The 19367-nt window shown below is 43.2% G+C and overlaps 1 protein-coding gene across 3 annotated transcripts in view; it reads left to right on the top strand.

Moving 5' to 3' along the window:
- The window catches only part of LOC128735044 (uncharacterized), a 291676-nt gene extending 275686 nt beyond the window's left edge, over positions 1–15990 (top strand). For all 3 annotated transcript variants that reach the window (XM_053829511.1, XM_053829510.1, XM_053829512.1), the window contains 4 exons: positions 13555–14129; positions 14619–14999; positions 15052–15303; positions 15364–15990. In XM_053829511.1, the coding sequence (XP_053685486.1) occupies positions 14095–14129; positions 14619–14999; positions 15052–15303; positions 15364–15637 (942 nt within the window). In that variant the 5' untranslated portion in view covers positions 13555–14094 and the 3' untranslated portion in view covers positions 15638–15990. The remainder of the gene's footprint in view (positions 1–13554; positions 14130–14618; positions 15000–15051; positions 15304–15363) is intronic.
- The last annotated feature ends 3377 nt before the right edge of the window (positions 15991–19367 follow it).

Raw genomic sequence — 19367 nt, 5'->3', positions numbered from 1 at the left:
TGGCTAACCAGACAAAGCACTATGCTACGATCTCAACCCTCAAGCTAGTATACGGGATTGCCGGTTTGGGAGCTCTTTATGCGGGAGTAAGTTGCCAATATAGTGGAGAGTAACGGTGTAACTGTCCAGGACTTTCTGTACTTTGAAATTGACCAACTAAAGGATTCCAATTGCCAGACGGCTGGGATACTGGACTGCAAGCTACGGTACCAAATGCATACCCCATTAGATTCGTTTCAAATGATTTTCGCCGGATCCGCTCCGCCTAGCCACGCCCAAGCAGAAATTTGAGTTTTATTCTGTTCCTCTAGTGGTTTTCATAACCAATCATAGTTAAGACAGGTTAAGCTGTGCAGGTTTACCGTTAAAATACACCAAATTATTCGTCAGCATGTTCTCTGGCTTCTTACTCATATACTCATACTCATACTCATACTTACAGATCTTTTTTTTGGAAATTTATTAAAACGGAAAGAGGACGGACTTCCCTCTAGTATGTTTTTGTTGCACAGTGAAGCTTCGATAGACAGCAACAAATGCGAGTTGTTTACTGAACATTTTGCTAACGTCTTTAATACTCTACACGCTTCGTCGGACGATACTGCCGCAGCCATGGTGCATGTTTCTGACAATGTGGATACCGCAGAAATATTCACAATTACCGATGAGGAAGTCGCTAAGGCCGGTCGTAATTTGGAGCAGTTCTATCGCCTTGGACCCGATGGCATTCCTGCTGGTTTATAAAAGAATTGTTATGATTAGAATCATACCTGCGAAAGCGTAAAACTGCTGCGAAGTTCGGTGCGCCACAATTTAGCTTGTTTAGTAACAATTCCGGGTTCCACAAGGCAATATTTTGGGACCCCTACTGTTTTCATTATTTGCTAATGATAGCACCAAGGCAGACGATTGGCTTGGATCCGCTTACAAGGATTGCATTGTATTGTATTGTATTGTATATTGGTCGAATCATCTGACAATTGATATTATCTACATGAAAATTAAATCTAAAACTAAGACTAATGCAGCATCCTGGACCTTGCTATTCTTCTACTGAAAGTGCGTGAGGTAACATTTCCGAAGTCAAATAAGTCTTCGACTAGTATGAAGATGCGAGTGCATGACGACAATGGTTCATAAAATCCGTACGTGGTCCGATGGAATCTAGTTGTTAGCAGACTCGATGATCGAAGCTGTCTACCTGAAGCTCTAAAATCAATTTGAGACAGTTAAACCGGGGCATCAAGCTCATTATTGAGAAGCTTGGCTACAAAAGTCGCTTGTTGATTCTTCCGACGATTCTCTAGCGTATCCAAGTCTAAAAGCTGGCAACGGTCTTCGTAGCGGGGAAGATTATTAGGTAGACGCCACGGCAAATGATTAGAGAATTAGAGTGATACGGACAAATCTTCGTTGCACACGTTCTATTCAAGCTGTCCAGCACAAGTTATGGGGATTCCAGATGATACAGGCGTTTTCAAGTATTGGTCGTACTAATGCGCAGTACAATGCTTTCAAGCAATGCGGATCTTTAAAGTCACGAGCGATTTTTGTGATGAATCCCAGTTGCTGCGAAGCTCTTGAGATGACAGCAGCATATTGTTGGTTGAACGTGAGCTTGTTGTCCAACAGAACACCAAGATCATTGATCTGATCGACGCGTTCTAGAACAACTCCGTTTATCTGATAGTCAAATGAGATAGGCACATTACAACGATGAAATGATATTACAACACATTTGGCAATGCTCATTGTTAGCTTGTTTCTGTTACACCAATCAGCGAAGATGTCCAGTAGTGTTTGCAATCGGCGGCAATCGTCAACAGATTTCACAACTAGATAGATCTTTAGATCATCGGCATATACCAGTACGCATCCGGAACCCAGCAGAATTGCTCGTTACTACCAGAAGTCGAAGTTACTACCTTGTGGGACACCAGAAGTATTATAAAATTCACGCGAAACTGTCGAATTCAGCTTGACACGTAAAGTACGGTCTGTAAGATATGAGCTCAACCACGAAGTCAGTCTATCAGAAACACCCAGTTTAGAGAGCTTGTGCAAGAGTATTTGATGATCTACTGTGTCGAACGCTGCCTTAATATCTGTGTACACAGCATCGATTTGCGTTCCGGCTTCCATTTGTGAGATGCAGGTATTGGTGAATTCGATCAAGTTAGTCGACACAGAACGACCCGGCATAAAGCCATGCTGGTCAACTGAAATATAGTTTCTGGTGCTGTTCAGGATTACACTACTGACGATGATTTCAAAAAGCTTTGATCCAGCAGAAAGACTTGTAATGCCTCTGTAGTTCCTTACATCTCGCTTTCCTCCCTTCTTGAATACGGGAAACATATAAGACTGTTTCCACAGCGTAGGAAACTTCCGCTCATCAAACGATTTGTTAAAAATCCTACTGAAGGGCAGGGCAAGAGCAGTAGCGCAGCGACAGAGAATAATAGCTGGAAGACCATCAGGACCAGGTGAATAGGAGCTCTTCAATTGCTTGGCACCAGCAATAACCATATCTGGAGTGATGTCAAAAACATCCAGATTAACTGCACCATCAGGGATATCCGACGCAGCTATTTCAGCATCAGATTGTGTAGTACAGCCACTCTCGAACACAGAAGAAAAATTATCGGCAAACAATTCGCAAGATTCGCTAATTGTCGAGGATTTCATTCCACCCAGGATCACACTAGAAGGAATGGAAGAGTTTTTCCTCTTGGAGTTTATGAATGTTCAAAAGCTTTTAGGATTATTTCGCAAACCAAATTGCACCCGCAGTACATAGGGTTTGTAAAGAGAACTATTCAACCTACGGTAAGCGTCACTAGCATCTTTGAAAGCGCGTTTATTTAGCGGTGTTCGTTGCTTACGAAGCAGTCTTTGTTTAGCGTTACGATGCCGTTTCAGTTTGCGCAGCTCACTGTTACTCCAAGCAGGTTTTGAAGGAGGTTTAACTCTAGGTACATTTCCATTCAGCCAAGTGCAGACAGCATTGCAAAACTGCAATGTCATATCATCCATGTCCATTTCGCCCAATAATACAGCCCAGTCCAGAGAAGAAAGGTATTCATCAAGTGCCTCAAAGTTTATACGACGATAATTTAGAGGTGCCATCCCGACATTGATCTACCACTATGGGCAAAAATAAATCCAGTGGAGGATGGTGAGGATCGACTAGAAGCAGCGGAGATATTGCGCAAGTCACTGAGATCTCTCGATCAGGAAGGCAATACACGAGGTCGAGTGTTCGTCCAAGGTAATCGCCCCTAACTCAGTGGATTTACTTACTTACTTACTTACTTTACTTTTTCGGCGACAATCCGCTTATGGAATCAATGCCAAATTCAGGAGCCGTCTCCACATTACTCGGTCTTGAGCTGCCACTCTCCAGTCGCCCCTAACACCCGCTGTTCTAGCATCCTCGTCAACAGCGCTCATCCAACGGGTACGCGGTCTGCCTAGAAGTCGTCGGCCTCTGTCGGGTTCTCTGCTAAATATCGTTTTCGCTGGTCTCTCATCCGGCATCCTTTCTACGTGGCCAGCCCACTGTAGCCTCCCGTGTTTTAGTCGCTTCACAATATCCGCATCTTTGTACACTTGGTATATTTCATGATTCATGTGCCTGCGCCACACTCCTTCGTCTAATATGCCGCCAAGAATTGATCGCAGGATCTTACGCTCGAAAACGCCAAGAGCTCGTCGGTCGCTCTCTTTCAACGTCCATGCTACGTGGCCGAAGAGTACCACCGGGAGAATTAGCGTCTTATAGAGCGCGAGTTTTGTACGGAGTTGTAGGCTACGGGACCTCAGCTGGCTACGTAATCCGCAGAAGCCCCTGTTGGCAGCCGCTATCGGCCTTTTTACTTCACGGCTCACATCGTTGTCACATGTCACTAACGTACCAAGGTAAACAAATTCGTCGACCACTTCAAAAGTATCTCCATCTATTACCACCGCAGTTCCAACACCCGAAGGGCTACCACGCTCTCTACCAGCCATCATATACTTTGTTTTGGTAAAATTTATGATAAACCCTATCCTCGCAGCTTCCTCTTTAAGATGCGTGTACGCTTCTTCCACAGCTCTACGGTTAACACCGATGATATCGATGTCGTCCACGAACCCTAGGAGCATATGAGATTTCGTGATAGCATAAGCATTCTAATAGCACCTTCCAATGCAATGTTGAACAGCAAGGTCGATAGTCCGTCACCTTGCTTCAAACCATCTAACGTCACAAACGAGTCCGAAGTCTCACCCGCTATCCTGACGCTTGATTTTGTACCATCAAGGGTAGCACGTATCAGCCTAATCAGTTTTGTTGGAAAACCATGTTCAAGCATAATCTGCCACAGCTCGTTTCGTTTAACTGAATCGTACGCCGCCTTGAAGTCTATAAACAGATGATGAGTCTGCAAGTTGAATTCCCGGAATTTATCGAGGATCTGTCGCAAGGTGAACATTTGGTCCGTCGTGGAGTGTCCCTCTCGAAAACCGCACTGGTATTCGCCAACAAAGGTTTCCTGTAACGGCCTCAGTCTGAGAGTGGATTTACTTGTTTTAAATTTAGGAATTCGAATCAACCACATCAACCACAGCAGCACTAGCAGCAGGAAGCATGAGGGAATTGTCGTATTGTACTCCATCCTCCCCATTAAACCAGGAAATTTGCGGTTGGTTGTAATCACCGCTAATCAAAATTCTGTGGTCAGAAACCTCTTTCTCACGTAGCTCACGAATCGAGAGGATATGCTCGTCTATGAACCTGACTACCTTGCTTCTGGATGACACAAAAATCTACCAGCTTATTCAAACTCATGATGATTAATTCAGATTTCTCAGATTCTTTCTTCAGATTTCAGATCAGACCAATACTATGATATCTAGGTGAAAAGTATTGACCGTATACAAAAACATTTCGTTCGATGTATCTGCCGTACCCTGTCATGGAGAAATCCTGAAAATTAACCATCATATGTTGACCTCTGCTTGTTGATTGGGATAAAACCGTTAGAACAACGACGAAGGAATATTATGCCTTCTTATGGATATAATGCCACAAATTTGCACTCGCAACGCCATTAACGCCTTCTGCGGTTAATTGTTCATCACACAAATTACGACCAGCATGAACCCATTTATCGTCTGGCGTTGGATTACAATCAAAGTCATAATAGTTTTAATTTTTAGTGTTTGTAAGCTACTGTTTTATGTTTATTTTGGTCATTGTAAAGTTGGACATCATTGGCGTAGCTAGGTAATTTCCCTGGAGGGGGCCCAGGGGGTGCCTTCCGAAAAAAATTTCATTATGATCCAGTTACGCCGGCTGTCAGCGATAGCACAGGGTTTTGTAGGGAAATACCAGACGGGCTTCATGAGAGCCCGCGCAATTACGGACCAGATGTTTATCATCCGACAGATCTTGCAGAAATATCGGGAGTACAACGAACGTGCCCATGCACCACATCTTTATTAATTTCAAAGCAGATACGATGCACTCGATCGAGGCTAGCTATGACAGATAATGCAAGAGCACGGTTTTCCGGATAAACTGGGGCAAATGATCAGAGCTACATTGTATCGAGAGATGTATTTCGTGTGTAACTCGGGAACACTTTCGAATCCTTTTTACATACTATTCAACTTCGCTCTTGAGGGGGTGGTCCGACGAAAGCGAAGTCTAGGAGGATTGGGTTAAACATAAGTGCGTCGAAGCCCAAATACATGAAAGAAAGAGGCTCGATAAATCAAACACGTGCCTCACACGGACGGTAACTGTTCACAGTTGTTTATAACATTATAATATAACAATTCACAATATTTGGCGGAGAACAAACTGAAAGCGAAGAGTGGCAGAGACGAATGAATCACGAGCTACAGAAACTGTTTGGAGAGATTCTCATTGTCATCTGGCGAAAGTCAGTAGGCTATCGTGGGCCGGACATTTCGTAAAGATACCGGACGGCAGTGTGACGGAAACAGCTCTTTTCAACAGCTACATCAGCACCAGAAACAGGGAGGTTTAACGTGCGAAGATGGCACGACCAAGTCGAAAGTGATTTGAGACTTCTGAGACTGGAAAATTGGCGACGAGTGGCCCAAGATCGAGTTGAATGGAGACGACTGTTTATAACAGCATGAGCCGGGGTGGCTATCAGGTTACTGACGGCTACTAACGATGACAACAACTACGCGTTTGCGATACCTAGCAAAAAAGGAAAACATCAACGCGGTGGGAATATATACACTGAATGTTTTCCGATTTTTCAATTACAATGGGGAAAATTTCTGGAGGGGGCCTGCAAAATTCTGGAGGGGGCCTGGTACCCCATGCACCCCCTCTAGCTACGCCAATGTTGGACATAGTTGATAAGTTTTAGAATTTTGCAATTTTTAGTTAAAAGATGCTGGATTTTTGCGCCGACTTGAAACTGCCAAATGTGCATTTCAAGGTGACTTTACCAGCTTGACTTGACTTGATTACCCTTTTTTTGTATGCCAAAAGGGCATTGAGTTAAAAGGCCACTACGACAGTCTTAATGATCGTCTTTTGTGGCAGGCCCCGATTGCTGTACACAGTTTACGGATCGCTCATACCCATTGATGGAGTTGAGCGGAATAGTTGTAATCCTGTGCCCCAATTCGGTACTACATGGTTTATAAAGCCAATGACCGTTTTGGGATTTAGGCTCCATACCTGATATGGAGTAAGAAGGAAACTTCCTAAGAAGTTGTGCCTTGATAATGCAAGAGCTCCGCAATAGCAGAGCAGATGCGCTGAACTTTCAGGTTCAGAGTTACAAAAGCGGCAGGTGTCAGATGATACCTTGCCGATATTCTTTAAATGATAAAGAGCGGGGCTGTGTCCTGTTAGGAGTCCCGTAATCGTGCGTAGTTCACTACGAGTTAAATGGAGTAGTTTTTTAGCTACTGCAGGGTTTGGGTAGATAAACTGTTTAGCTTGTCTACAACCCTATGTTTGATTCCAACGGGATGCTATTTGTAGCTTTTCCCTTGTCATCAGTTCGCCTTTCACGGCGGATGTGGAGGTGCCCAGAAACGGTTCAGGACCAATAAATTGCTGAGCTGATCCTTGTCTTGCTAGGTTGTCAGCAAATTCATTGCCCTCGATTCCGCAGTGACCGGGCACCCAAAGTAATAAAACTTTGTTTTGGCGGGAGAGTTCCCTCAATGCTGTGCTGCACTCCCAAACTAATTTGGACACGCATTTGGCGGACTTGAGAGCCAGTAGTGCTGCTTGGCTGTCCGTGAAGATACCGATTTTCGCATGCCTGTACTTTCGTTTCAAGCATATTGTCGCACAGATGTATATGGCATATACTTCTGCTTGAAAAACGGTGGGCCACTTTCCTAATGAGATAGTTTCCCTGATGCCGGGTCCGTAGACTCCGGAGCCTGTGCAGGCCCCCATTTTTGAACCATCTGTAAAAAAACAGATAGTTCCAGATGGAAGATCTGGCCCTCCATTATTCCACATTGAGCGATCTGTTTCAATCACCTCATATGGAACGTCCATATTGGGCCTGGCTTCCATGCAGTCAGAGACTGAAGTTACTAAGGGTGTCAGATTGAATTCCCGAAGTATGCGAAGATGACCGATTTGGTCACCTTCGAGTATGGTTTTACTCCTTTGCAACCGTAGTGCGCCGAGCTCTGCTTCCTTCTTCACATGAAGATGCAAAGGCAGTAAGCATAGCATTGCCTCCATGGCTGCAGTAGGTGTTGTACGCATGGCACTGGTAACTGTAAGACAACTTGGCTTGGGCTGTCACCTCATTCACCTTTGGCCACCATACGACTGCAGCATAGGTGGGCAGCCCAGTTCAGTTTTTTATCGAGAATTATTCCGAGGTATTTGACTTCATTACTGAAGCCCAGTCTGACACCATTCAGTATAGGGGGAGTAATGGTATGTTTCCTTCACCTAGTGAATGGTATAACGACTGTTTTGGTAGGGTTAACATTAAGCCCCTTTTGTGAGCATCATAACATGGTGGTGTTTAGAGCTCCTTGCAAGCAACCTAACAATACTGCGTCAAACTTTCCGCTGACGATTAGTACAACGTCGCCGGCGTAAGCAATGGTCTCATAACCAAGCTGTGAAAGCTTGTGAAGGAGTGCGTCGGCCACCAGTGACCAGAGCAGGGGGGAGAGAACTCCTCTCTGTGGACATCCTTTGATCACCGAAATCAGCACGGACAAAGTGCTGTCTCTTGATATTTAAGCGATTTCTCAATTAATGTCACTAAGCAGTGCAGTGCGGTTTCCGTTCCGATTTACCGTGTTGGTATTGCGGATATAGTTATCCGTGATTTTCTCCATCAGCTTAAGAAGCGTTGAAGTCAGACTTATCGGTCTGAAAGCCTTAGGCATGGTTTTGTCTTTTTTGCCAGCCTTAGCTATGAACACCATCCTTACTTTCCGCCAGTTCTCCGGGATATACCCCAAAGTGAAACTGGCTCGAAAGAGGTTGATGAGCTCGGACTTTAAAATGCCGTTCGTTTTTTGTAAGAAAACGGGTAGAATACCATCCGGACCTGGAGATTTCATTGATTCAAAAGAGTGCCCAATTGATCGAAGCCTCCATGAACAATCGGCGTGCAGGTAGAACCGAATCATTTGGCACACTGTGTAATGACCCATTCCAGTGGTCACTGTCGAACCAGGGAAGTGCGTGTTCATTAGAGCTTCCAGAGTTTCCGTGGTGGTAACAGTGAGATTCCCATCCTCTTTTTTTAATTGCCCTAGACCATTGCAGTGGTCCTTGGACATCGCTTTCTGCCGACGTGTAGCCTCTGGCACAGTTTGTATGCTTTCGCAAAATTTAACTCGTGATTTCCTTTTGGCTTTGCGTAGCTCAGCGTTGTATTTGGTGAGGGAGGCTCTGTAGTCGTCCCAGTTAGACGTGATTTTGGCCCTATTGAACGCCTTGCTTTCCGACGGCGATTGCTAAGCGTCTCATTCCACCAGGGCACATCACGGCAAACTGTTCGCGTGTTTACGGAACAGTCTGTGTTATACGCGTCTGTGATCCTACATTGCAGGTCACTAGCGGCGATATCCAGCTCAACTGGAGTTCGTATATTATTGTGACAGGAATTACGTGAGGCAATCAGATGATCCCTAAAGGAACTCAACTTGGTTTTCCTCGGATTCCTGAAGTGTTCGAGGATTAGCCTCGATGTCGAAAATGATATGACTGTGGTCTGATAAACTTGGTTCATCAGAGACATGCCAATTTTTGACTTTCTCAGCTATAGAGGCGCTACATAGAGTAAGGTCTAGGACCTCTTGTCTGATAGCGTTTATAAAGGTGGGGTCATTCCCTACATTGATTACATTGACATCGTTAGAAGTAAGATATTCAAGTAGGTACTCATCCCTGTTGTTTGTGTCCGAGCTGCCCCATACCGTGTGGTGCGCATTTGCGCCGCAGCCTATCACGTACGGCTTGTTGACTGCCTTGCAGTACCGCACGAATTCAGCAACCTTGCATCCTTGTCCCCTGGAAAGTAGACGGACGCAACGACTATCTCCTGCTTCCTGCTTATCTCTTGCTTCGTCGGGACTACCACGGGAATAGGACAGTAGACGCGCTCTTGGCATGGTGGAGGTTCATCTGAATACAGCGAAAGCTGCTCATTTTGTGGCAGGATTACCGTTTTCAGCTTGATCCAATAATGGATCGAGCCTTGGCGAACGGGTACCAGCAGCGTTTTCGCTGACAAGGAAACATCACTATCGGTCATAGGCTGGCTTAGAGCTTAACTATATACACCATAGTGTAGTCCTGTCGATCCAGAACTTCATTGCATTTCTCGTATAGGTGTAGCCTATGGAACTTTTTTGAGAAAACTTAACTTGAAATGTGTATGGGCATTTGACTTAATGGAGGCGCATGATACATTATGAATATCCTAAACGTTTAAGTAACAGATCAAAAGGAAAATGATATTGTTTGAAAAGAATAATTAAATTATGCAACAAGCTTTTCTAAAATCACTTTTTGGTTCACCTGAAAGTGTTATTAAACTTTTCTCCTCGTTAATTCCGGTATGCATGTTTGGTGTTCTGAATTGAAACTACAAATGTAATTGAAAAAGCAAAAATTCATGCAAGGTTGTTTTTTGCATGTTGCATATCTTGAAATATCAAGACAAAATTGCGCTGGTGTATTAAATTCATATGGATGTTCATCAATGAAGACGTTCCGATACCATGAATACCATGATACCATAAAAACCATGATACCATAGAATTGCCAATACATTGTTCCGCTTTGTAAAGATTGTGATTTTATTACATACGTTTCGTTTGAGATCCTTAAATGGCCGATTAATATATATCTGCCGTTTACAGAACCGAGGTTGAGTCAGGCGGAAGTAAAATGATTTTCAATTTTTTCTGAGCGATTTGCGGCTACTCCATCATTTGCTTATAACCAGACCACGAATTAATTTTTAAAACTCTCCCAAGTAGCACTTGTAACTAATTATAAAAATAAAAAAAATACAAAAAGGTTGCACAGCAGTTACATTTAGGATACTTGTAACTTGTAAAATTAAAAATAGTTACTTTTTAGTTTTCTAGTGACAAAAATCTCAAAAAGTTACCAGGTAGTTATCAAATGACCAAATTGAAACCATTTTTTCGAGCTGTCAACAACTTGGTCGTCGCAAAACAGTCACCTTTCAGTTACGAGTTACCAAATAGTTATCAAGTGACACAAATGAAACCTTTTTTCAAACTGTCATCAACTTGCTGGTCGCAAAACAGTTAATTTTCCGTTACGAGCAGTTACGAAGTCAAAAAAAGTCAGCTAGTAACATTTTCGCAACAACTTGTTCACTGTTCCTTGTAAACACAACAGAATAAGCAAAAACTAGATCTCAAGAATTTTACTTATGGTAAAGATAAACAATTAGTACACGGGTTGCAAAATGCCCTTGTAAATGCGTTTATTTACTTAATTGGTGGTACTTGGAATCTTCTTCGCACAGACATTGGTAATAAGTAAACAAATTTTGATCATTCTCAAACGTCAAAACGATCAGTTACATCGAAACGAAACCGGCAATGAAAATAGGTTACAGTGTAACTTAGAAATGACAACATAAGAAATAAGTGACCACAACAGATTTAATATTGGTTACCGTAACCGATAGCGTAACCATGTCGAAGGCTAAGGTTACGTGCAACTAGAATGTAACTGAAATGTAACCTTCTATGATTAACACTGCTGGTAAACTGTATTATTCAAAGTGAAACTATTCTTTGATATTAACTTAACACTTTCTTTTCACAACAATCACTAAAAACACCTTTTTCCAATATCTATGAACAATGTCTACTTCATATCATTTCATGCAATATGCCGAAAACGATACAAAACTTCAAAGACGATGGTGGAGTAGAAAACCAAAGGCAAAATGGCTATGAATTTTACTAAGTGATAGCGAAAACAATTTGTTTTTTAATGATTTCTAGGTGAATGTTTCACTAATTCATTATTGCTAAGAATAAATTTAAAAAGTCAGAAAATTAAAATTAAAATTTTTATATTTGTACATATTTGTTTTACAAAAAATCAATTTTTCAAAGAAGTAAGTAACGAAAAGCTAGATTAAATCAAAGCGCGTGAATTTTTCAAAGCTAGAATCATGCATTTCACCATAAATTTGAAACTGCATTAAAATTTGTGTTGAAATAACAAGCGAAATTTATACAGTCTTCTATATTCAACAGTTAAATTTACTGCTTGACGTTGACAGCCATAGATTGGAATAAAAAACCTGCTGCATTGTTTTCGCTATGCAATAAAAGTTTCAAGATAACTAATTTGCCACCAATTGAAAGTCAATTTACAGTTTATGTGTAACTTCAATAGTAACCATTTTGTAACTATACATGTTACATATTGGTTATTGAGTAACTGTTAATGTAACCATATTTAGTTACATAAGTTGCGCTATTTCGGTTACACAACTGTTATATTTTAGGTTACTGTAACCGAAGTTTTACATTTAAATTTGTCGCATATCAGCCGCTGCGACTCAATTGTGACAACGTGTGCTACTTGGGTTGTACGCATGGCACTGGTAACTGTAAAACAGGCCAGGCGCTAAACTTAGCTTAGTTTGGCTTGGGCAGTCACCTCATTCACCTTTGGCCACCATACGACTGCAGCATAGGCGGGCAGCCCAGTTCAGTTTTTTATCGAGAATTATTCCGAGGTGTTTGACTTCATTACTGAAGCCCAGCCTGACACCATTCAGTATAGGGGGAGTAATGGTATGTTTCCTTCACCTAGTGAATGGTATAACGACTGTTTTGGTGGGCTTAACATTAAGTCCCTCTTGTGAGCAACATAACATGGTGGTGTTTAGAGCTCGTTGCAAGCAACTTGACAATACTGCGTCAAACTCTTCTCTGACGCTTAGTACAACGTCGCCGGCGTAAGCAATGGTCTCATAACAAGCTGTGATAGCTTGTGAAGGAGTACGTCGGCCACCAGTGACCAGAGCAGGGGGGAGAGAACTCCTCCCTGTGGACATCCTTTGATCACCGAAATCGTGACCGACATATCTCCCAATGATGCTGTAATTTGTCTGCTCGAGAGCATTACTTGAAACCAGCTCTTAGTGTTATCGAAAGCTCCTTCAATATCGAGAAAAGCACAAAGTGCAGTCTCTTGATATTTGAGCGATTTCTCAATTAACGTCACTAAAAACAGTGCAATACGGTTTCCGTTCCGAATTATGGTATGCATGTTGATTTACATGTAACGGAGAGTTTTTTAAAATTAAAATTAAAATTAAATGCACATTAGTGCATGGGATCTTATAACTGTAATGCATATAAAAATTACTCTCAAGTTTTTATTAACAAAAGTTATCGAACTATAGTTTTTTCTTAAATTTAAAAACCTAGGTCAATTTCTCTAGAGAGGTTAAATCTCGTACTTTTTTAAACTCTAAGAACCATTCATGTAAGGACAATATAAAGGCTTACTTAATGTATTTCACATGATGCACCTAATATGAAAGAGTGAACTTTTATTTTCTTTTAATAGCAAATAATATTGAATAAAATCAACTTTCCTTTGACTCTTATATTTTATAGAAAGTAAAATACAATTCCAGTCGATATAAAATTAAGCTTTAATGCTTATAAATACGATCTTTAGGTTTAGTTTCCTGCTGTTAAAACGAGTAAACATACACTTTTGTAGCTAAGTTATCAAGTAATTGCAATTTCTCAATAATTTATTTTATTCAAATTGCAGATTTGCTCTCTCTCTCTCTAATATAAATTACAATCTCTTGATTGCTAAAGATTAAAGTTAAATAAACAAATTACGCTCGTAAAACAAATCTATCAAAATCATTTCATAACATCCGCCGCAATATTATTGAACGTACCCCGCTGCACCCGCTATCCTCTCCTCGTTCACGGTTGCTTATTAGCAAATCAAATAATAACGTCTGTAATCGATTCTCATCTCCATTTCACTTTCAGATTTACCCCGCACCGTCGATTGAAGCTGCGCCATCGATTTGCCCCGCTTTGCAAAACATTCATCCATCAATGCGCGCTCGATTTTTTCTCCATCCTCGCGGCACACCGGCAAATATCGGATTGCAGATCGAACGGCAGTGAACGAAAATAAAGGAAAAAAAAAAATCTCCGGTTCGAGCGAAACAATGCGATCAGCGGTGGCACCGCGTTGACCTTCCAACCCAGCCCAGCCCAGCCCCAGCTCGTGCCCGAGAAGAAAAGCCCGTCAAGATCAGTGAAAACGCGCCCTCGCTTCCTCCATCGAGACGCTGCCGCTGCCACCGCCACCACGGAACATGTTGTTTATGACGATCGGAACTGAGTAGCCACCACTGACTGACCACAGCACGCGAAGAAAATCACTCGCTGACCAAGGAGAGCAGCGAACCTCCAGCGGCAATAAAATAATTACTAGCGTTTAACTACCGCTCCGTCTTCGTGCTTCGCGCCATTTTCTTCTCCATCAACGAACCCCGAGCCACCCGATATACCCGTGGAAAAATGCTGAAAAACATCCATGAGCGGACGGTCAAAAAGTGAGTCTACCGGTGACGACGACGACGACGGTTATGTGGAAATGAAAGTGAATTCTAACCAGGGTCGGTGCAGTCAGCAGGGGGCCTCGGGCTCAATAATTAAAAAAAAATCATTAGTGTTCGATTTGTCCGGCTTTTGTCATAAAATTTGTTAGAATTGAAAGCTTACCTCAATGACAGTTTTAATTAATGTCAGAGCACCACAACAGAAATGACTGCTCCGGGCACTGGGCGATGTAACAATTCACTTTTATTTCACTGAGATCTCTTAGTTTGGTGAAAAGGAAGGCACTAAGAACCTTGAAGTGTTGCTTCAATCTAATTTTCCGTTCTTTCTCCTTCACGCCTTGTCTCGCCCTGGAGATACTATCAACACTTATGTTTCATTACTTTCTACCACCAATTCTTTCGTCTGTTGGAAAGACTAATGCCATAAGAAATTTTAACATTTACGTGAATTTTACTAATTGCTTTTCATCCCCTCCCTAGGGTTAAGGGCAACCATTACATCGCAAACCATGGCGGACGCGATACGGTAGATCTACCGTACGCACAGGCCAACCGGGGTTACTCGACCGACGGCGAGGACAGCCAACGGGCGGCCTCGGACCGAACGGTGTCGGAGTTTACGGTTAACAACGAACGGGCCACACCGCCGACCGCCCCCTCGCGGAAGTCCCGATCGAACGAAAAGTTCCAGCAGAACGGAACGGCAGCCAACGGACCCGCCGGAGGTCCACGGCCACTCTCTAGTCCACCGACGCGCGCCCCTCCGCGGGCGCCGTCGGCTCTCAGCTATGATCACGGCGGTGAAACGGGAAGCGACATCTACGTTACGTCGGCAGCTTACAAAGCTCCATCGGAAATTAGGTAAGCTCGCAGAATCCCACACTCGGAGCGGCTCATCAATTTTGTCCTTTAGTCGTTACAGTGCCCACCGGAATCACCATTCATCGCGTGGACCCCGCAGCGTGTACAGTGTTGCCAGTACGGCGAAAACGGGTCGCAGCTCACGGCGCCATGGTGCTAAGGTCGAGGCGATGTCCGCACCGAATCCGTTCTGTCCGAATGTAAAAGGTGTCTGCTGTCTGATGTTACTCCTGAATTTGGGTCTGATCTTGGTCACTCTCGGTTTCGTGATAGTGATGCAATTTATGGAACCCCTCTTCGTATGGTAAGCCCCAAAGCCTATTTTTAATACTACCAACACTAACCGCGTCTCCCCTCGAACCAGGATACTGGGAGTAATCTTCCTGATCTTTGGCTTCGCCACGCTCGTCGGCAGTATGATCTACTGCGTGATAGTGTGCCGCGATGCTAAAACACCGGATCAGTTGCGCAACGAAGACCTCTACTGGACGAAGCACTGGCAGAAAAGCATCGGCTACACGCCGCACGAGATCGACTACAAGACGGATCGTTTCGACGAACGTGACCGATACTCCGATCGGTTTTCGGTTAGCAAAATGAGCGGGAAATACTCCGACCGGGAAATAACCCGATACTAAGAACGAAAGCGCGAAATATTGACAGATTTGAAAATTATTTTTTCGTACTTTTTCGCAGCAGCTAAATCGAGTTTAAAGTAACCAGTGCAAGCGTAGCAAGTGGAAACGATCGTTACTAAATGATTTAATTTAAAGGATTTCTGTTAAGCTTAACGAAGTGTAATTTTAATCTATACTGTAAAACAAAACAAAAAAATCAGTCCGTAGAATAATGATTTTACTTTTAACCGTAAGCACGGAGACAAAAATAGAATGAAATCTAATGGAAGCAATATTATTTTTTTGTAATCTAATTAAAATGAAATAATATTAACAAAAATGCTCGAATATTTTTTTTACAAAATTGTAATAAACAAATAATGTACATAACAAAATGAATTCGTAAATAAAATGATTTTACTAAATAATATTTCTCTAAATTATTTACTATTCAACATAAGGTCAGTTTGTTTTGCGTTGTCCGTATAATATGGATGTTACCAATAACCCACCTGCACCTTCAGATAAAGTTTTTGCTAACAAATATTCCCAACAATATGACAAAATTATCTTATAATATCGGTCCAAAATTTCCGTAAATTAAACTGTCTATTAATATTATTTGTGGTCTTACGTACAACACGCATCAATGTTCATAACCATGTTCATCGTCAGCAGCAGCATAGCGCCGCAGTGCCTTGTGCTGCTTCAAACAGTCGTTTCAATTCAACTCGATCTTGGGCCACTCGTCGCAAATTTTCCAGGACTCCAGGAGTCTCAGAACTCGTAAGTCCTTTTCGACCTGGTCGAGCCAGCTTGCACGTTGAGCTCCTCTGGTTGTGGCGCTGCGGCATGCCGATGGGGTTGTTTGAGAGAACCGTTTTCGTCGCACTGTCGTCTGGCATCCTTACGACGTCTCCGACCCACCTTAGCCTAGCGACTTTCGTCAGATGTACAAGCAGTACCTGTAGCTCGTGATTCATACGCCTTCGCCACTCTACACTTTCAGTTTGTACTCCGCCAGATATCTTACTTACTTACTTACTTACGGTCCGGCAGAACATAGGGATAAAATCAGAGATCTCTAGGGCTGATGGTTACCTGCCATGGCTTTTACCTGTCGCCAGAATAGGTTCTCGTCTACAGCGGTCTTCCTTTTCTACGCTGACCTCGTTCGCTCCTTTCCTCAAGGTGTATCCGATCCACTTCCACCTACGTTCACGAATTTCTGTGGCTATCGGCCGTTGATGACACCGACGATGGGGTTCCTCATTGGATATCCAGTTATCAGGCCACCGGGCACCGGTTAATGAATACCTGCAGTTTTTGCGTTATCTCCGCTGAGACGCACCACGTTTCGCAGGCATACAGCAGTACGGATTTAACATTTGAATTTAACATTTGAGCGCCCAATGTTTCGCAGACCTGCAAAGGCACCACTGGCCTTCCTAATCCGTGTGGCGATATCAGTCTTGGTACCGCCATCGGGCGTTGTTTGGCATCCAAGATATTGAAAGGCGTCTACCTGCTCAACTTGTTGTCCCGCTACTGTGAAGTTGGTGGAATTGTCAGTGCTTACTACCATAGTCTTAATTTTCGCTACATTGACTGTGAGACCTGCTGCCTGGGAGCTGTCGGAGAGGTCATCTAACTTGCTCTGCATATCGTTTCGGCGTTATACGAGCAAGACAATGTCGTCGGCTAGGTCGAGGTCATTTAGCTGCTCCATCGTTAGAGGATTCCAAGGCAATCCTCGATTTGGTCTACTGTCAATTGCTCCAACTCATCCATAACGATGAGAAACAGAGGCTGTGATAAAATGCAGCCCTGTCTCACGCCAGTAGTAACCCTTATGGGGTCGGACAAGATGCCGCCGGGCAAAACCTTCCTCGAAAATGCCTCGTACTGAGCCTCGATGAGATGGACTAGCTTATCTGGAACTCCTCTATGCCTAAGTGCACCCCATATGTTTTCGTGGCTGAGTCGGTAGAACGCCTTTTCGAAGTCAACGAACACCAGCAGAATAGAGTCCTGCAATTCGTTGATCTGCTCCAACATTATGCGGAGCGTTGTGATATGATCTACACATGATCGGGCAGCACGGAATACAGCTTGCTGCTGCCGGAGAGTAGCGTCGATCTTCTCCTGAATCCGGTTGAAGATTACCTTACAGAGTACTTTGAGAGTAATACAGAGCAACGTGATGCCACGCCAGTTACCGCATTCAGTTAGATTTCCTTTCTTAGGGACTTTGGCCAATATGCCCTGCATCCAGTCCACCGAAAAAGTTGCGGTTTCCCATATATTGCTTCCCATATATGGCGGATCATCTGGGCTGACAAAGATGGGTCAGCTTTGTGCATTTCGGCTGAAATACAGTCTATCCCTGGCCCTCTATTGGATTTCATACTCTTGATGGCTGCCACAATTTCATCCAGCGACGGCGCCTCCGAGTTGACACGATTAATTCGACGAACTGTAGGCGTCATACGCTGCTGGTTTTGTTGGTCTCTGACATTTGAAACTCGGAAGAGTTGTTCAAAATGTTCAGTTCATCGCTTAAGCTGTTCTGTACGGTCAGTCAGTAACTGACCAGCTCTGTCCTTTAGCGGCATCTTTGTATTCATTCTGGCACCACTAAGGCGGAGAGAAATATCATATAATAAACGAATATCACCATTGGCGGCAGCGGTTTCCCCCTGTTCGGCTAGGGAGTTAGTCCAGGCTCTCTTGTCCCGCCTACAAGCACGTTTAACAGCCCTTTCCAGTTCGGCGTATCGTTAACGGACAGCTGTCCTTGCCGGTCTGGTTCGCGCTCGCTTAATACCGGCTTTCGTCTCTCTCCGCTCGTCGATCTTCCTCCAAGTTTCATCCGAGATCCACTCCCTCCGTCCGCTGCGCGCTTTGCCGAGGGTTTCATCACTGGTTGTGATGAAGGCGTTCTTGATGCCGGTCCATTGCTCTTCGACGGATCCACCAGGTGGCAACTCCGAGGCTCGGGATTCAAGTTGTTCGACAAAGGCCCTTTTCACCTCAGGATTCTCCAATCGGCGGACGTCGTAGCGGCATCCAACTTTTTCCTACCGTCGTTGGACACGTGTGACGCGCAAACGTATTTCGCCGATAACAAGATGATGGTCGGATGCGATATCAGCGCTGCGTTTGTTGCGTACATCAAGAAGGCTCCTTCGCCATTTTTGGCTGATGCAGATGTGGTCGATTTGGTTTTCCCAAGTAGCACACGTTGTCACAATTGAGTCGCAGCGGCTGATATGCGACAAATTTAAATGTAAAACTTCGGTTACAGTAACCTAAAATATAACAGTTGTGTAACCGAAATAGCGCAACTTATGTAACTAAATCTGGTTGCATTAACAGTTACTCAATAACCAATATGTAACATGTATAGTTACAAAATGGTTACTATTGAAGTTACACATAAACTGTAAATTGACTTTCAATTGGTGGCAAATTAGTTATCTTGTAACTTTTATTGCATAGCGAAAATGTAGCAGGTTTATTATTTCAATCTATGGCTGTCAACGTCAAGCAGTAAATTTAACTTTTGAATATAGAAGAGTGTATAAATTATTATTTCAACACAAATTTTAATGCAGTTTCAAATTTATGGTGAAATGCATGATTCTAGCTTTGAAAAATTCACGCGCTCTTATTTAATATAGCTTTTCGTTACTTACTTCTTTGAAAAATTGATGTTTTGTAAATCAAATATAAAAATTCAAATTTTAAT

The sequence above is a fragment of the Sabethes cyaneus genome, chromosome 2 (genome assembly GCF_943734655.1).
Source record: "Sabethes cyaneus chromosome 2, idSabCyanKW18_F2, whole genome shotgun sequence".
In the NCBI taxonomy this organism is placed as follows: domain Eukaryota; kingdom Metazoa; phylum Arthropoda; class Insecta; order Diptera; family Culicidae; genus Sabethes; species Sabethes cyaneus.
This window is presented reverse-complemented; position numbering and strand designations above follow the sequence as displayed.